At 31.7% G+C, this 19,678-nt stretch overlaps 1 protein-coding gene across 1 annotated transcript; it reads right to left on the reverse strand.

Annotated features, from left to right (window-relative positions):
• Nucleotides 1-16,673: 16,673 nt before the first annotated feature.
• LOC139486868 (uncharacterized) lies at nucleotides 16,674-19,094 on the reverse strand. The gene is made up of 5 exons (XM_071271932.1): nucleotides 19,005-19,094; nucleotides 18,655-18,818; nucleotides 18,145-18,305; nucleotides 17,176-17,357; nucleotides 16,674-16,788 (listed from the first exon to the last, which is right to left on the reverse strand). The coding sequence occupies exons 1-5, from the start codon at nucleotides 19,063-19,065 to the stop codon at nucleotides 16,739-16,741; spliced, it is 618 nt and encodes a 205-aa protein (XP_071128033.1). The 5' UTR covers nucleotides 19,066-19,094; the 3' UTR covers nucleotides 16,674-16,738.
• Nucleotides 19,095-19,678: the final 584 nt, after the last annotated feature.

Below are 19,678 nucleotides of genomic sequence, written 5' to 3' on the forward strand. Positions count from 1 at the left end.
AAAAAGTTTTATACACAATAACACAGTCTGTTACTTTATAATTGGGGTTTGATCGTCTCGACAAAATCAGTGTTGACAGGCGAGTGATACTATATTTAGACGACTTTTATATACACATTTGTCCTCAGAAATGTGTATATAATATAAAAAAAATCGTGTGATTCAAAATCACGTGTCCATTATCATTCCGCATACTTACCAGTGTAAATAAGAGTGCATAAACAGAACACGTAATACTATGTATTACATTGTATTGGTCATTGTGTTATATGGTCGACCCTTCTGATAAGATTAATATCAATGTAAATAAACATACGATAAATGTTATGCTTAGTATGTGGGTTTGACTACCTTCCTTTCAAAAAAATATGAACGAAACGTGGTATAGAATATGAAAAAAGTAAAATCACGAAAACAATAAATTCCGAGGAAAAACGCAAAGTCCCTTATCAAATGGTAAAATCAAAAGCTCAAAGACATCAAAGGAATGGACAACAACTGTCATATTCTTGGTACTTGGTATAGGCAGCTATAATTTTACACATTTTTGAATTTCTGATCACACTGCCATAAAAACACATCTAAACTGACTAGTTATATCAAGTTGCAGAAACGAGATTGTCAAACTAAAAAATTTTAACATTTAAAAATTCAATTTTCTGTTCTCTCTTTCGTTGATTGAATATGTATGTTGCTGTTCTGCGGTTTGTATGTTGTGTCGGCTATCATATAACTTGGTTGTGCGTTTCTCTGTAATGAGTGTTCTTGTGTGTGTGTGTGCTGTATATCTGTCAGGTAGTGTTGTCATTTTAGCAATAATTTTCAACATTGTCATATAGGCCAGAGGTCAGGCTAGCCACACAACTAATTTGAATCTACCATATTTAATTAAAATGTCCTACACCAAGTCAGGAATATGGTAGTCATTGTCAAATATTTCGTTTCTATTTAGGTTTGCCTTTGTTTTTGTTGCACATCACTGTCGCTTGTGTTCCTTTTTTCCTTCTGATATCATTTGTAATCCGGAGTTTTTTTTCTAAATCAATTTATGACTTTTGGACAGCGGCGTACTACGTTGCATTTATTTGTTGTTTTGCATGTATAATCTTGTTGAACATAATTTGTTTCTGAATAAAAATATAACAATTATGCCATAACGGTAATTCGCGTTTCAAGTCTTTTTGTTCTTTTGTATACTCTGATTTCTGTCGACCCGGTGAGTCCAACTGATGTTTTCAGTGTCAGAGAACATTTTGTATCACTTATGGTTTGTTCACCGTGACATAAATCTACTATTAAAATAATTGGCCAATTTGAACCATACTTGACCACAATCATCACTGGGATATTTAGTTTTGATTATCACAACTGCAAGACAACCAACATGGCGCCAAGGCTAATTAGTGAACAAACGTTTATGCTAATGTGCTTTGTGTATATGCTTTTTTATGATTCCTTGATACATATATGACGTTGCTATGTACATCCCGTTATTGTGTCAATGTACCAGAGTAAATTGGTGTATTCTTGTCTTTAGTTGTTCGTAATATGCTTGGTGTTTATGTCATTTTGTGCCTATTTGTTACATATTTGTTGGTTTTATAGTGATTAAGATTAAACCACAGTGATGATTGAAATACCCTATTTTTTACTTTTTACCTATTGTGTCTGTTTATTTTGTACACACATCGTTGTCAGTATAATGGAATTTGATGCAACTGTCATTCAAGTGAGAGGTTTAGCTAGCTTTGAAACCAGGTTCAATCCAGCATTTTAAACAAAAGAAAATGTCTGTTCCAGGTCAGGAATATGGCAGTTGTTATCCATTCGTTTGATGGGTTTGATGGGTTTGAGCTTTTGATTTTGCAATTTGATAAAGGACTGTCCTTTTTTAATTATCCTCAGAGTTCAGTTGTTTTGTGATCTTACTTTTGAGGATTAACTAAAAATCGCTATAGAAAGAGAAAATCTAACAAAGCCGGCTGGTTAAAAATGTGCAGACTTTTGTATTATTAAAAGATAAAATAAGATGTGATATGAGTGCCAATTGGACAACTCTCAGGGCAAGGAATAAATTGTAAAAGAAAAAAAAGAAAAAAAGTAAAACAGTAAAGGTCATCATAATGGAAATTTAAACCCATACACTGCGTTACCATCTATCCTTTTAAACAAATGATAAAAATCTAGAAGACCTATAAACAGCAAATATGATAAACAAGACAAACCTTTCAAATGAGTCCATAATATTGTAGAAATAATTGGTTGTACGTTTTGTAAGATTTGTTGACCTTAAAGAAGTCTTTTGCCATATTGTCTTTGCGTCATTGACTATTATCTTAAAACTGTAACACTGGATTTAGCTTTTAAAAAAAGTTATCACAATTTAACTTTGCTGGAAAGACATTGCAAAAAGCAGACAGGATATGAGATAATAAAAAAGATGTGGTATGATTGCCTATGAGACAACTCCCCACAAGAGACAAAATCACATAGAAATTAACAGCTATAAGTCCAGCTATAAGTCACCATACGGCCTTCAACAATGGACAAAGACTATTCCGCATAGTGTCACCATCTTACGGTGTTTATATATCTCAACTTAGATTTTAACGAGAGAAATTTATGTATTACTGAAAAATTATTACACCAGGGTTTTCGATATCACAAACTAGTCAAAACATTTACTAAATTTTATCATCGGTATAAAGACATCATTCGTAAATATAGCTCAACATGCAGACTTCTAATACGTTCAGGTATTTCACATCCAATTTTTTATGGAAATATTCTTTATAAAGCACAAAGGTGTCAGTATTCACCTCAGAAACTTACAAAACCTTTGAATAGACTTATTAAGAAGGGATATAATTACGATACTGTTGTCAAGTCATTAAAGATGGCATATTTTGGCGTTAATATTGAGTCACTGATAAGGTCTTTGCATCGGAACTAAACACATTTATTCTAAAAACAGTTGTTGGCATGACACGGGTTATGTTCTTCTCATATATGTTATGATGGTATGATACTAAACCCCTAACGGGAAGGATTGTGCCTGATGTTCATATGATGAAATCATAATCTTTCAGTCAGTTTAATTGAGGTCTGGAGCTGGCATGTCAGTTAACTGCTAGTAGTCTGTTGTTATTTATGTATTATTGTCATTTTGTTTATTTTCTTTGGTTACATCTTCTGACATCAGACTCGGACTTCTCTTGAACTGAATTTTAATGTGCGTATTGTTATGCGTTTACTTTTCTACAATGGTTAGAGGTATAGGGGGAGGGTTGAGATCTCACAAACATGTTTAACCCCGCCGCATTTTTGCGCCTGTCCCAAGTCAGGAGCCTCTGGCCTTTGTTAGTTTTGTATTATTTTAATTTTAGTTTCTTGTGTACAATTTGGAAATTAGTATGGCGTTCATTATCACTGGACTAGTATATATTTGTTTAGGGGCCAGCTGAAGGACTCCTCCGGGTGCGGGAATTTCTCGCTACATTGAAGACCTGTTGGTGACCCTCTGCTGTTATTTTTTATTTGGTCGGGTTGTTGTCTCTTTGACACATTCCCCATTTCCATTCTCAATTTTATCAGCTATAAAAATCCTACAAAAGTTCAATTCAAACTAAAAAAACTAACTGCCTGAATTATGTACAAAAAAATGAACGAAAAACAACTATGTAGCACATCAAAAAACGACAACCACTGAATCAGATCAGTCAATGTAGAACAAAATGTCCGTTGACTTTTTTGAGAAGTTATAGCCTTTGAATGACGACTTGTATCTCTTTTTATTATTTTGGGACCGTACAATTCGTTCTTCAATATATATTAACCTGATGTCTTCCTTCAAAGACCAAGTTGACAAAACAAAGAAACCATCAAAGGATATGTCAAAAGATGAGGGGTGCAATTTTTTAATAGACAACTATTCTTCAGAGATAAAATGATGAAGATTTTATTAGAAGTGCTATGTAGTTGAACATAAAAATAGCTTACATGTCGTAACACGATAATGATAAAATCAAGCATTGACTAAGTTTTAATTAAACTATATACACAAGCATGTATTACGTTTGGTGCGTCATTGAAATGTACATGTACATCATATTTAAATTTCCTTTTAAGGATTGTGGTAGACAGAAACATAGATATAGGAATGAGAATGCGAATGAGACAACTCTCCATCCAAAAAACAATTTATCAAAGTAAACCATTATAGATCAATGTTGTTCCATCTTGTGTTTGCAAGCTTCAAAAAGTGAATGTGCCATTTACTATGTACGAGTTTGATAAATGAATGTCAACAGAGAACAATTCGGTCGATGTTATCACCTGTACCAAGACACATAATATATACTGATTGTGCATTACTGTACTTGTCTTATTAAAAAATAACATGTATGAGTAATATACCGTACAATGATCTACGTGCACTGACATCCAGAAAAATTAGCAATTTGGTTTTGAAATGATTCATTTTATGTTTCTATTTCTGTTGTCTGTAATTGACGAAAGATATAAAGAGAAAAATATTCTAGTGGGAAATCTTTCATTTGTGCATTTGAAAGGCGAGAACAACTCGTGCAATGCTCTCATTTAGTAGTCAACCAGGATGATACTTGAATTATAACACCGCTATTAATAAAAGTATGTATCCTGATTATATTCCACCTATCTCTCTTTATGAGTTCTATATTTTACATGCAACTATTAAAAATGAAACTGCATCTGAATACTAAAATATTCAACTTACATAATTTGCTGGCTTTATTTGTTTGAAAAATACAAGAACGAGTAAAAATAACTTCAGTCATTATAAAAGAATTACCTCTATGTAATCTTCACGCTGCATTTATCCTTGGTGCATATGATCTAGTTGAATAACGCAGATTGTGACCTGGTCTCTGTGCATTTTATGCGAAAGGCATGTAGTATCGTTAGGAATTTATTTTATCATTTTTTTTTCTAGTTTCTGATATATGCACAGGTATGGTTACATTTTTCGTCAACGTCTTTAAAACTTAACATTTTGAACGGTTTTCGGATCGTTCTGAAATGCAGATGTATGTAAACCCATACTTCCCAAACACGAATGAAGTGTGAGTGTTCTGCTTGTCTTAAGTTGTGTACATCATTATTTCAAGTTTGTAGTTCATTAAAATTCACAAAAACCGGAATTAAAAGATGTTTTATGTATACGCCAATGAAACAGCCACCAAACACAACACACATTTCTTTTGCTGATTGGCTAATCCTTTGTTAGCTAATTGAGGATGATAATAATTCAGTTGAAGATGCTACACAACGGTGTCCATGATATCGATGTAGTGCATTGCTTTGATAAATAAAAATGTATGTTGACATTTGTGATCTGTGATAACTTTTTAACCACCAATTTACATCAACACCAACTCCTACTAATCCAAAAAGATATTATTTGCTTTAATAAGCCAATTGGGCGAAGATCTGATTACTTTATCCTCCATATTTAATAAAAAGTCCTACAACCAGAACAAGATTCAGAGACGGAAGATACAAAAGCGACATTCAATCGAAACGACATCAAAAGTTGAAAATAAATCGCTAATGATATCGAAAATAAGAAAAACATCTAACGACTAACCAGTACACAAAATGCAACATATGAATCTAAAGACCAATCAACACGACCACTACAAACGTCACAAAGCTGTTAATATTCGACAATTGTTTTGCTAGGTTGATGTTATACAATTTGGATTCTTTCGATGAATGTCTTCTTTGTTTTTATTTTATTATTAGTGATGATGTCGAAATTAAAAGATGTTTTATGTATACGCGAATGAAACAACCAACAAACAACACAGATTTTTCCCGACTTTTTCGATTAATCTTTTGTTAGCAAATTTAGGATGATACTATATTTGACTTTAGTACAATAATTCCCTGAATTATACCAAACCAACAAGCTCAAATGGATTGGTAAAATGCTACAATAAAAGGTAAAAGTCCATGGGAAGACATGTCTCCCTTTCATATAATATCTTTATTCTGTAATTTCTTGTTTATTTACTTAATCTATTGAAATAGATTTCATTGATACTTTAGTCTTGAATACGTTTTTTTATCTACACTTTGTAATTCGCTTCGATCTAGCATTCATTTTAAATGGTGTTGTGTGTGCATTGGATGAGTTGCGCCTTATGACATATTTTGCACCGTATATTGCTACATGTATATTGTGTTGTTACATCACTTAATTATAGGGGGTAGAGAACGATTACAAACATGTTAAACCCAATATCATTTGTATCGCTATTTTCCTTTAATCTTGCTGACTGATAACTTCCTTTCCCAGCCGGGTCGAGTTTAATGAAAATTTATCGCTAGAAACTAAGAAGGCTTGTGAGGTTGGCAATGAATTTGACATAAAATTGACAACGTCGTTAAAGGTTAATTAGCAATAAACACAGTTTCGTTGGTCATCTCGTGAAGATGATCATCGATATCTTATAATTATCTACTTGTACAAGTCAGTATAATTCATTGGTTGAAATCCTTCGATAATACCCTTGATTTTGCTTTCGGTTATTGTTTTGTCACAAATTAGGTCGTTGCTTTTTCTCGTTTGAACCGTTTTACATTTTTTGATGTCGGGTGATTTTTACAGCTACCTAAAATTGAATTGGTTTTGCTAAATGTTTAAAGTCGTGCAGTATCATACCGTTGCTTACATCTATGTTGTGTTTATTTAGATCGACATCTGTCTCATTGGCAATCATACCACAAGATTTATTTTTACAAGCATTGTCTTTATCATTCTTCAAAAAAATCCGTTTTTGGATGGACCAAGTCAAACTTATAATCTTCCACACTCGAGACGACCACAACCCAACGTTAAAACTTCAGCGGTACATTTTTTGTATTGTTATTTCGTCTAAAATATATACTGTATCTTTAAGTGGTTTTGTTGATAAAGAATAAATTAAATTGCAGATTTTTTATATGAAAGGGAAAAAATTAATGTAGCATTGTCTACATGACAAAAACAAACCATGTGTACAGAGCATTGAGTTTTTTATTTTTTATAACAACTGCACATTTACTAACATTCTGTTCCGCAGATACTATTCCAGTTAAACGTTGTTAAACAAACTTTGAATATCATTCATTGTGATTACATGGAAACGTTTGTAATATGTTCTTCTCGTAATAATGGAATAAATGTTTTTGTCCTACGTAAGGATTATAGCACAGTCACTACAAATGTACAAAATGGAATACAACAGATCTTATTCCTCTTCCTCTTCAACGGATGGCATTAACGATGTTTTAGGAATGTTTGGTCTATGAAATCGAACTCCTGGTTTTTCTGGTTTTCGTGAATGTCTAGAACTTTGCAATGACGTCATCCATTCCTCGGCATCTGATTTAGAATTAGCAACAAAAGTTATTTTACCACCGTCGATACTGTTTGGTATGATCTTAATTTCATGTGTTGCTCCTCTTGAAATCTGACAGTTTTTGAGATTTAAGAACAATCCAGAATTAGTGAATAATTGGTCCTTATGTACAATAGTGTAATGTTCAAATCTGGTTTTGTAAACTCTAAGAAACACTGGCACCGTCAACGCTTTGTTGTTATAGGTCTGTACCATATGTAATCGTCCATTTTTAATTTCCGATTCTCTCTGGTCACATTCTGAATTCAAACTAGGGGTGTTATTGTTAACTGTTAAAACCATAGTTGTTTCTGGTCTACTCTCACGAGGTAAGTTTGAATAATGAATTATCAACAAACTTGTGCGTGTATATATATTGCACTTTTCACCGACTAATTATATGACATATATAGATACGTAATGTTGTAATCATCGAGCGATTGATACCGTCTACACACAGTGACACAGAGTAGATCAGAATGTTCAAATTAACATTTAAAAGATTAGAAAGGGACTTAATCAATCCAATTAACATAATTATGTAAGTAAAGAAATACAAGACAAATAAGTTGTTTTCCATTCGTTTGATGTGTTAGCGCTTTTGATTTTGTCATTTGATTAGGTACTTTCCGTTTTGAATTTAGTATGTTTGTGCTTTCCTTTTTAGAACCTAAAACTTTGCATTGCATTAAAAATAGGGGATTTTATCAACATTTTACGATTAATATAACCTGATCAAGGGATTGTTTAAGGGGGTTCGCGGGTCTAAATCATTTATATAGGATTTCCCTATATTTTTCTATAAATGAACTTTATCTTATAGTTAATAGAAAAATAAAAAAATAAAAAAGTGGGGTCACCGTTCATTTGCGCTCACAATCTGCCTTCGAAAGAATCATACATTTTTGTACAGGTGATTTTTTTCTGTTGAAGTAATAGGAGAAATAAAGGTAATATCGAAATAAAAAAAGAAATTTATTTCAGAAATCGCTCAAATTTTACAATGATTTAGTTTAAGTACAGCTTATATGGGAATAATATTAAAAAATATAGGTCACCGATATATTAAACAAGATATTTCAATTTTAAAGCCAAAACATGGCATTTTTACACCAAAGGGAGATAATTTGGAACTTTTCCAATGATGTATACATTTTAAAAGTCATCTGAGGCCAACACGAATTGATTGTTTTGAATGATTTTTGTACCATATGATAAAGTAACAACTACAAAAGGTAACAAATAAAATTTGTAATGAAAAACAAATGTTTAATTTTTTTCTGAAATTTTTATACCCTCGAGCCTCCTTAAACATATCACCTTGCAACAGGCTCTAAACGGACGCATTAGAGACTAATTCTAAGGGTTTTCGTAAGGAAAGAGAACATGTCAGTCTTCCTACACGAGTCGTTACATTAAACGTTCACATTCTAATCGGACGAGGTTGCAAATTCAATTGTTCTTGACTTTGTCTTTTTATATCACCTGCCGTAGGGGATATTTGTCAAAATATAAAAGATATAATTCTGATAATAACTTTGAATATATTTACATTGATCTTTAATAATTTATAAACCTAAGAGTGTAATTTTCTGAATATAACACATATTTTAAGCATGAAGTTGGAATACCTTCTAAAAAATTAATCAAAACTAGTAGTATTGAGTCTTTAAATTGTCGTTAACAGTTAGACATTAGATTAAAAAATCAGTTGAAGATGCTATAGAAGTTTGTCCGTAATGTAGTGAATGGCCTTAATAAAAAAACAATTGTTTGTCCTCCATTTTATCAAAATTCACATTTATGATCTATGAATACTTTTTATCTACCGAATTACATCATATCAAGGTTACAACAACAATGCAATCGTGCTAGTACAGACAGTTAAGCAAAGAGTGAGCAGTCGGTCTTTACGAACTCTTATTATTGCCAAGAGAGATCAGATGCGTCAATAGGCCATGAGGCAAACTGATTACTGTATCATTCACCAGTTCATATTTCATAAACAGTAGCCAGAAGTTTGATATAGTCAGAAAAACCTGAGAAGCTTGAGATTCCTAAGTGACATTCAAATTCAAAGTCGGAAATAAATTGCCTAAGCTATTGCAAAAAAGGCAAGCACCAGTTGACAAACAACAGTACACAAAACACAACGTAGTAAACTAAAGACTAATCAAGACTAAAACCACAAACGTTACAACGCTGCTAATGTTCAACACTTGCTTTTGCTAGTTTTATGTTGATTCTGTTGAGGACTGTCTTTTCTTGTTTCATTTTAGTAGTGATGATGTCGGGATTAAAAAATATTTTATGTATAACCCAATCAAATAGCCACCAAACAACATATATTTCTTATATAAATGGCGTTTGATTGTCTTGTGTGTCTTCGTAGTCTTTTTTTTCTAAACGTTATTCTCAAAGGACTCATTTTGAAAAGCGAGCTATACACATAAAGCTTTGAAAAGAAGGAACAATTTAGACTTATTATTTTTGCAAGATGATGAAATACTGTGCACACTCTTCTAAAGTACATAAGTAGAATCTTCTCATTTAGGTCGTCTACTGCACTATTTATACATTCGCAAATACGAATTAAAACAAATACAAATAGTGGAGAAAATGCATTACTCCGAATATTTCGCTGCTTCCATTTCGACACACGCATTGCGGAAACATTAGAATTTCAACTAACGATCTCCATTAAAAGCAAATGTTTAAGGAAGGTCTCAATGTCTTAACTATACGAAGTTCTTCTATGACTGAATTGATTCAAAGTTCTTGAGCAAAACAAACTTCCTTAAACATAATCGATTAAATTTAACTAAACACAAACTTTATAATGTTTGAATATACAAAAGTATAATAATTGCCAATGCAACAACTATCATATGATACTAAAAGACGAGGGGTCCAAACTTATTGGCATTGTACAGCATCCAACACTGACAAAAACTCATACCGTATAGTAAGTTATAAAATGTACAGGATTCAGCCGGTAGTTTCTCGTTTGAATTTTTCATACATTTGTCGTTTCGGAAACTTTTATAGCTGACTATGCGGTATGGACTTCGCTCATTGTTGAAGGCCGTAGGATAACCTATAGTTGAACATTTCTGTGTCATTTTGGTGTATGGTGGAGAGTTGTCTCATTGGAAATCATTCCACTTATTATTTTTATATAAGAAAGACAAAACGGGAGAAAATCATTTAAATAATTCAACTTAACTGAGCAAACCTGTAATATTTATAATTATATTTTGATATCTAAACTAAATCTATTCCGTTAAAATGATATAGTGAAAAGGATTAGAGTGACCACAGAAGATTGTCTTTATTACATATATAATTCATAATTAGGTATTTGATGTATTTTAATCATGTGCAGTTATATACCTTTGTACCATGTTGTTGTTTGTCGAGCTCTTAAGTACACTTGGCACCAACACCAAATTGATTGAAAACGTTTTTGAATATCGCGTAAGAGAAATTTGAAGCAAACCACTGTCTTCAATAATTGAATTATAATTTGTTTGAAAACTAATGTTAATATTGAGTTAGATACTAGTCATGATTTACACTTTAATCAGAATAACACGTTTATATATTTTCATGCGTCCGAATCTTATTAGTAAATAAAAATTATATTTTAAATAATTAAAATCAGTGTTTGCCAAAAGATAACAAATTGTTAAAGTTTTATGAAAATTAAACCAGCAAAATTTAATTAAGTTTTAAAGTTGTGTATCAACTTAAGTTTCAACATCATCTTCAATAATTGTATGTGAGGCCCTCATTGGTAGTCAGAAAAACAAAACCCAAGTATTAACCACACCTACCCTTAATTTCGAACAACAGACGAGAATGAGATGTTAATATTAAAACATTTTTTGTAGATTTTGTGTTCTATTGTACACTTTTTATTTTAATTTCTGATTCAAGATCTAATTTAATTCACAAAAGTATTTTTCGTTTGGAGAAAACATTGAATGAATGTTTTGATTGACAAAATGCAAAAAATGTGTCTGAGATGGTATGAATACTTTCTTCTTGAAGTACAAATTCAGTCTTTTCTTTTATTTGACCATGTTGTTGGTTTTTTTAATTATAATATTCTTCCGTTTTTAATAGGATGGGGTTACGAATTAATAAATCCCACACCACACTCAATATGTTCAAACCCTCTGACGTAGGGAATTATACGTCAACATGTTTGAATTTTATGTTAAATATAGTCATTTTGAATATAATGTTTATTCATACGTACATAGTTCATTAACCCGAGGGTGTCACTTTCGGTACAAAACACAAAATCACAAATATTTTAAGCATATACATTGTAGTTAAAAAAAAAAACTAAAAAAAAACATAATTAATCAAAACTAACATTGAGTCTTCAAATTGTTGTTGAAAGGTAGAGAGAATATTTTTTTCTGTTGAAGATTCTTTATAACGTTGTCCGTACCGTTGTATATGTCCTTGATAAAAAAAACTATATATTGGTCCTCTATTTTATAAAAGTTTAAATTATACTCTATGATAACTTCTTACTTAACGAATTAAATCATATCAAGAATCGAACAATAAAATCATGCTAGTACAGAAATAGGGGGGAAAATAGTGAACACTAACTTCTTCCAAATACAAAGTGAGATCAAGTGCGACATTTAACCATGGTGTGAAGATCTAATTAATGTATCATCCAATAAATTATATTTCATAAACAATAGCAAGTATTACAGCCATAAAAAGACTGAGAGGTGAAATATACAAAAGTAACATTCTAACGTAAAGACAGTCACTATCGAAAATAAATTGCAAATATATATATCATTTCAACAAAAAAAAACGTAAAACGACAAACAACAAATAACACACAACAGTACACATAATACAAAATATATAACTAAAGAATAGGCAACACGAACCCGCAACGTCGCAAGGCTAGTTATGGTCGACCTTGAGTTTGCTTTTGTGAGGTTCATGAAATCGTTTTTATTCTTCGGAATACTGTATTGGTGTATTTAGATTTTGGTTAGTTTGGTCGTTATGTTGTCTACATGAACAGATGTATAATTTATACAACAATGAAACAGCTACCAAACAACACAGATCTTTTAAATGTTTTAGATAAATTGTTTCTGATTATATTGTATATCACCCTGGAACTTTTTGTCTATATTTTATTCTCAAACGACTCATTTTGAAAGCGAGCAATACGAATTCAGCTCTAATAATCAACGACTTATACGAATAAGTTTTGCCAGATTGTAACACACTGTGCACCCCTTACTTATAGTAGCAAAAGTACGAATTTATTTTCTCACTAAACACTATTTGTACATTCGCAAATACGATGGACGGCATGTTGAAATAATTCGAACTATATTTTTCTTTCTTTCATTTGTTAGCATAGGCATTGCAGAAACATTAGAAAGTGAACATAAAGTCGCTAAAAACAAACAGGTGTCTATAAAAAGGTGTCAAGGTCTTACTTATCCGAGTATACGAATATAGTTGAATTCAAAAGTGACTATTTTTTTTAACCAAAACAAACTTCCGTAAAGGATAATCATTTACGTTTGAACTGATTCAGTTATTTATAATGTTTTTAATATACATAAAATAATGATTTCAAATTCAAAAACTAGCACCTGAAACCAAAGGATAAGGATGTTAAAACTATAAGACATTGTACGGCTTCAAAAATATGCAAAACCCATGACACATATTTTTGTTATTGATTTCATGTTAGACAAGGTATTTTTTTTTTGTTTCCACCTTATAGGTTGCATGTCTGTAAATATTGACAATTTCCCATAAGAACTCCTTTTACGGCTAAAACTGGACCACTTTTACTATTAAGTTTTGAAAAAAATCTTATCCTACAATTGAGAGTTCATATGCACTACATTTTTTTTCAAAGGTCAAAATATAGGGCTGTGCGGCATATTTTAAACGTTTATATGCCCTTAACTTCTCAGAGTTTAAACTTACACTAATTTTCTTAACTACCCCTACCTCGGTTGAAAGGTTACCACAGATTTCAATGTAAACAATATGCACATGTTTATTTACTGGTAAGATTCCCAAGGTATGTCTCTATGAAATGGACCAGAGAGAGCATAACGGGGAACTAGTATGTAAACAAAATTAATTTTCTATGAATATTCACTCCCCAAAAGAGGCGTGGTTTGAGAAACAACTGTTACAAATTGCAACCTATAGATTGAGTTTCATCTTCGCAGTTTTTTTTTATCTTAGTATAACCTTTCTAGACAGAAACTACGTTGAATATGAGATGAGGAGTCAATGTCTATACGTAATCAACACAACAGGTTTTTCTGGTTCATGAGTATTTTTTGTTGGGCTACTAATAATTCTTTTTGTCAAAGGGTTAATTAAGATATATCACGATTTTGAAATCGGAATAATCAATGAGAGCGAAAGACCAAAAGACAATTTTACTATTATGTTGTTTATTTTCCCTTTTCAATGCTTTTCCCAAGTGTAATCTGTTCTAAAATTAGTAAAAGGGAAAATTGAATCATGGTCACATATGTTTGCTAAATTCTAGTAGTATTATATGTCACCAATATGAATTAACACGCACATATGATATCTAACAATTTCATAAACGAGTATAATCTATAATACTAAAATGACGAAGTCCAATTTGTCAGCCGTCATCAGGTAAAAACGGCAAATCAAAGAATTTAACTTTATATATAGCTAATATAGGACATTGGTGTTGATTAAAAATTACACCACTCCAGACCCTTTTGCAGTCCACATAATTAATATTGCCAATAATTAACAAGTTCCGGGTCGAATCCGATACCAATACCAATAGTATATTCACCTGTTACCTATTACCTTATCTGTACGTTCCGCATCTAACAGGCGCACCACTGGCCATCCGGTGTATTTAGGATTTTGTTGTATACACGGGTCATAACCACAGGGTTGACACTACTAAATTCAACCATTGTCACATTGTTCCCTATTGTAGTATTTTAATCAGTATGACTTTTTTCAATTTGTTAGCCGGCATGACGTAAAACAGCGAATCAAAGATCAAATAACTAATATAGAACAATGCTGTTGATTAAAAAATACTCCATTCCAGGCACTTTTGTTTTCCAAATAATTAATATTACCAATAATTGATAAGTTCAAGGTCGACGGGTTCAAACAGAAAGCTTTTTAAAGCAGAAAAAACTGTGCATCTTATAATCGGCATGACTTTATCAGATAACGCGCATAGTTCTATATACTTTAATTCAGTCACGGACCCGCGATATCACGGGTGTGTTCTAGTGTTTAAAACAAAACGTGTCTAAACATCACATGGCTTTAAATTCTTTCCATTTTGTACTGACCAGTGCAAATAAGATCACTTTATCAGTTTACATTACATGATACTAAATATAGTTCAGTTTATCATGTGGGCATCCCTTTTGATTAGAATCACTGTCACTAAACAACTAATTGTTTAATCACTTCAGTTAGTAACTAACAAGATAAAGTAATATCTACTGAATATTTATAAATATTTCCAGTAAGACAACCTATGTTATAATGTGATTGTGGTAACGATTGGTGTAATATATCTATGGTAATCTGTAACCCATTACTCATAACTTCAACCTGAATTTGTGATTGCGTCGGAAAAAAACACTTTCAAAAGGTTGACTTGAACTTCATTTGTAACTTAATATTTAATCGGTTTTTTTTCGGTTGCAATTAACTTGTATCATTTAAATATTGATATGAAACGCAACCTGTGCTATCGTATTACATACCTGTCAATCTGTGACGATGAAAATGCAGGTCATGACCTGCATTGAAGAATCAAATCTCAGGTCATAACGCGTACGAACTTTTTCGAGCTGAATTTCAGTATTTATGGTACATTTTCTTATAATGTATATCAAATATACCAAATCATCAATGCATGTTCACTTGGTTACGTCATTTTAAATCTTATTTATTATTATTTCATTATACTTGACTGGCTATACAGCCCTTGCACGGTCGGTAACCTAGCACATGACAAGGAAATTAGACTATGATAAAATATAGTAATACAGTTAAAGGAAGTATAAATGTAAAAAATAATTTTCAACTTTTTTTTAAAAATTGTATAAAGGTATAAAAATAATGAAAAGTTATTTTTCAATATGTATTTGAATTTTATATTATTATGATTTAATCTTTTTACACCCATACAACGTAAATATAAGGAATAATTTTGAATGGTGACAAATAAGGGGAAGTAACTCTTAGTTGAAATATCTTTTTAAAACAACAGGGCAATTTATATTATATATTTTACGACCTAAAGCTAAGGTAATTGGTGTTAATCAACAGTGTGTTTGACACCAAAGCTGTCAAGTGAAGCCATGCACTTAATGGGTCACTTAATTTGACAGTTTACATAGCTAGATGAACTGCATGTTCATGGAAGAATTACGAATTTGCCGGTATTTCAAAGGAATATTACTTATGAAAATCAATCTCAAGGCTAAGAAATACGGGTGAAATCGGGTCATTTTCGGAATTTCCGGATTATTTCAATGACCCGGCGGGTGATCCGGGTCAGTTGACAGGTATGGTATTAATTACGTGATACAATGTGACTACAATTTTAGGTGCTGTTGAAACACGTTGTTACATTAAACGGGAAGTGTTATACATGTACATGCGGGTGACCGTACGAAACCTCCACAATAAATAAAAATAAAGAAAGGAGATGTGATATGATTACTTATGAGCCAACTCTTCAAAGGAATTCAAATGACACAGACCGTAACAAGTATAGCTATGGGTCATCGTACGTCTTTCAAGAATGGGCAAAGCCCATAATGCATTGTTAGCTAAAAAGGCACTGACATAACAAATGTAAAACAATTCAAATAAGAAAACTAACGGCCTTATTTAATTTACAAAAAATGATCGAAAACACGATACAATGTACTAAGTAACACATCAAGAAACGACAATTATTGCATTATATGCTCCTGACTTGTGACAGGCACATACATACAGGATGTGGCCGGGTTAAACATGTTTGCGGGATCCCAACCCTCCCGTAACCTATGACAGTGGTTTAACAGTACAACGTAAGGACGAACTTTAAAAACCAAAAGATTTTAAATACTAGAGAAAAGCTTTTTAACAGACTCAGAGAGGTATTTTTTTCTGAATGCACACGACTTTATCATTTGTCTGAGTCATACAAAAACGTCAACTGTTTCATAACATTTTTTATTATTTAAATAATTGCTGACTAACATCGTTCTTTTCTTTGGTTACTAAATATCCACCAACGCTGATATAACCATTGTTTCTGCAGTATCGGAATCTACAAAAATTAAACTAGTATATAATATGTAAAAATATGTCGACATAGTATATAGTATATAAAATTAAAGTGACCAGTTGCAATATATTACGGAAATTAATTAAATAAATAATCGAAACCTTTGTTACTATTCAAATACATACATCATATGTGTATCTGTTTAACTGACAGAAAATATCCAAAATTTAAAAAATACATTTTATTTCTAAAATTGAGAATGGTTTCAGGAAAATGTTGCCATGCCAGTAGATATTGGAATAGTAAAAAGAAAATGTGCTAATTATTTCAGCATTATTTGATTTATTAAGAAAGATAATACTTTAATCACACTGCTAATTGCTTTTAGAATTAAAAAAAAATGCATACTTTAATCTAAAAGCAAATTACCAAGGTTGTAATTCCTGGATGAGTGGTTACGAGTGTAAATGAATACCGGTGCGGACCCTCTCTTTTCCCAGCTACAATGCCTGATTGTATCGGCTATAGCAAACCACCCATAGTCTTGAGCACAATTTTTGTAACTTCTATTAATAAGAAACTTCCTGTCTAAAATGCCTTTTAGCCGGTCACTGAAAGAAATGTGTAGAAATAAGGGCATGTGGTTTGGCAGAAAAAAAGCTTTGAAGGATTGTGAAAGCATTGATTGTGCACACAATTTTAGTGGAAGCTGTTCATACAAGATGTGTTTCGGTCAACGCTTTTACATCCCGATAAAATGGTATTCAATGGTATTATATTTCAGAAAACAACACAAGGCTACCAGACTGCTTTTTTTTGGCAGACGATTTACTTTATGTGAAACTCAATTCATGTTTTCCCTTATTTCTAAATTAAAAATATCCTGGCATAAAGATTTGAATTATAACATGACTGTTTTGAGGTAGCTGTCTGCAGCATGTTTTAAGTAGCTTTGGAGGGTATTCCCTGTATCTCTAATGAAATACACTTTCCAAAACAAAAACGAATAAGCTGATGTCTGCTTTTGTTATCGTGTCTGTTACATATTAAATCATATCTTATGTCAGATAAAGAAATTTCTTGAAAGTGTGATTTTTATTTTTGATGGATTGATAGTAACAATAAGGTCAAGCCAGTTAACAATTTTAATCAATGTAAAAAATAAAACTACTGTTGTTGTGAGTTAATTGTTTTAGTTAAAACCAATACTTTCAAATATGTATCATTTACTGGGCAAGTAAAAATCAATACTTTCAAATATGTATAATTTACCCGGCAAGTTAAAACCAATACTTTCAAATATGTATAATTTACCCGGCAAGTTAAAACCAATACTTTCAAATATGTATAATTTACCCGGCAAGTTAAAACCAATAATTTCAAATATGTGTCATTTACCCGGCAATGGAAAAGTAATTAAATGTACTGCATGGCGCCAAATCTTTAAAACTGCTGTCAACCAATTTATTCTTATCAAACCAATTCATGCTGTTAGTGTTTTTACCATTGAAAGTCATCCACATCACCCTTTTATTGCTTTGAAACAGCTCCAATTTAACCTAAAGAAAAAAGAAGCTTGCAATCTTATTGTTTTTCCTATATGATTATTTATCATATTCGTGAAAAATAAAGAAACAATTATTTGAAATAAAAGCACTATCTTTCCTATATAATTATTGCAAATTCACTGCTAAATCTAGGGGCAATCAATTCATTTTAGGATTCATTTAGCACATTTTGAATATAGTAGAATGAAGCTGTTAAAGTAGAGTTGATTGTAACAATTGCGAAATTTATCAGTTGACACAATATCTAATATTAAATAAATAGCTGTAGTCTATTAGTTAAAGTACTGTCAACCTAGACATATGGAAAAAAAATATCTCGATTTTTTTGCTATTTACTTACTAGTCTAACTTTCCCCCAATTGTCTATAAATCTGCTCCTCAGGTGGAAACGTCTTCCAATATGTGGGTAGAATGCAGGAATTTCATTCCACATGGATGGTGTCCGCCATGCATCATACACAGATTTACCATTGCCAGCAAATGCCACAAATATCGGAAAATAAACTGAAAAATGAAATAACAGATGTAAAAAATAGTATGTATAAACATGGGCAAAACAAAACAAAAACAATAAAAAGTCCAAACATTTGCATTAGCTATTATTATTATTAAAAAAATCAGTTGAAAGAGCTCAACAATGGCTAAAACCGAAATTAAGAGTTCCAAATGCATAATAATGATTTATCTTACCTCCGCAAGAAACATTTTTGATAATCACAAACACGAGAAGATATGTAAATAATATGGACATGTTATTATTCAAAATTAAAAGCAGTATGATCACAGTTACTTCTTGTTGAAATAATCAGTCGATATTTTGTAATATTGAGTTACGAAATAATGTTGAACTACCGTGCTGTGTTTAACAAAAACAAAAACAAAAATGATAACCGAATTGTGGGAAGTTGAAATATTTTACTTTGGTATAATTTGAACAATGCAGTTAATTCAGTTATCGAATGTAGTGACACATCTAAAATGGATTGTCGAAATGAACAACTGTACCTAATACGCGTATGACGAGCTAAACTTACCAACTACACTGTACATGTTTAAGGTTGAAACAAACTCCACAAACAGAATCAATCAGCCAACAGATAAACATGCACATTATCAAAGCACTGATCATGCAAAAATAAATCACAAAAAACTCAGAGGAAAATCCAATCGGAAAGTCCATAATCACATGGCAAAATCAAATGACAAAACACATCAAAAAAGAATGGACAAGAACTGTCATATTCCTGATTTGGTACAGACATTTTCAAAAGTAGAAAATTAAACCTAGTTTTAAAGCACTAAACCTCTCACTTTGATGACAGTCTCATCAAATTCCGTTATATTTATAATGATTCGTGAACTAA

The sequence above is a fragment of the Mytilus edulis genome, chromosome 8 (genome assembly GCF_963676685.1).
Source record: "Mytilus edulis chromosome 8, xbMytEdul2.2, whole genome shotgun sequence".
Lineage (NCBI taxonomy): Eukaryota > Metazoa > Mollusca > Bivalvia > Mytilida > Mytilidae > Mytilus > Mytilus edulis.

Bases quoted from the DNA above. Each gene is read 5' to 3' on its own strand.
- LOC139486868 (XM_071271932.1), bottom strand. From the start codon at position 19,065: ATGTCCATATTATTTACATATCTTCTCGTGTTTGTGATTATCAAAAAT. The intron at 17,358-18,144 runs GTAAATGACACA...CATTTCTTTCAG, and splicing joins AATTACTTTTCCATTGCCGG to TGACCGGCTAAAAGGCATTT. The intron at 16,789-17,175 runs GTAATTTGCTTT...TAATTTTTGTAG, and splicing joins ATCCAGGAATTACAACCTTG to ATTCCGATACTGCAGAAACA.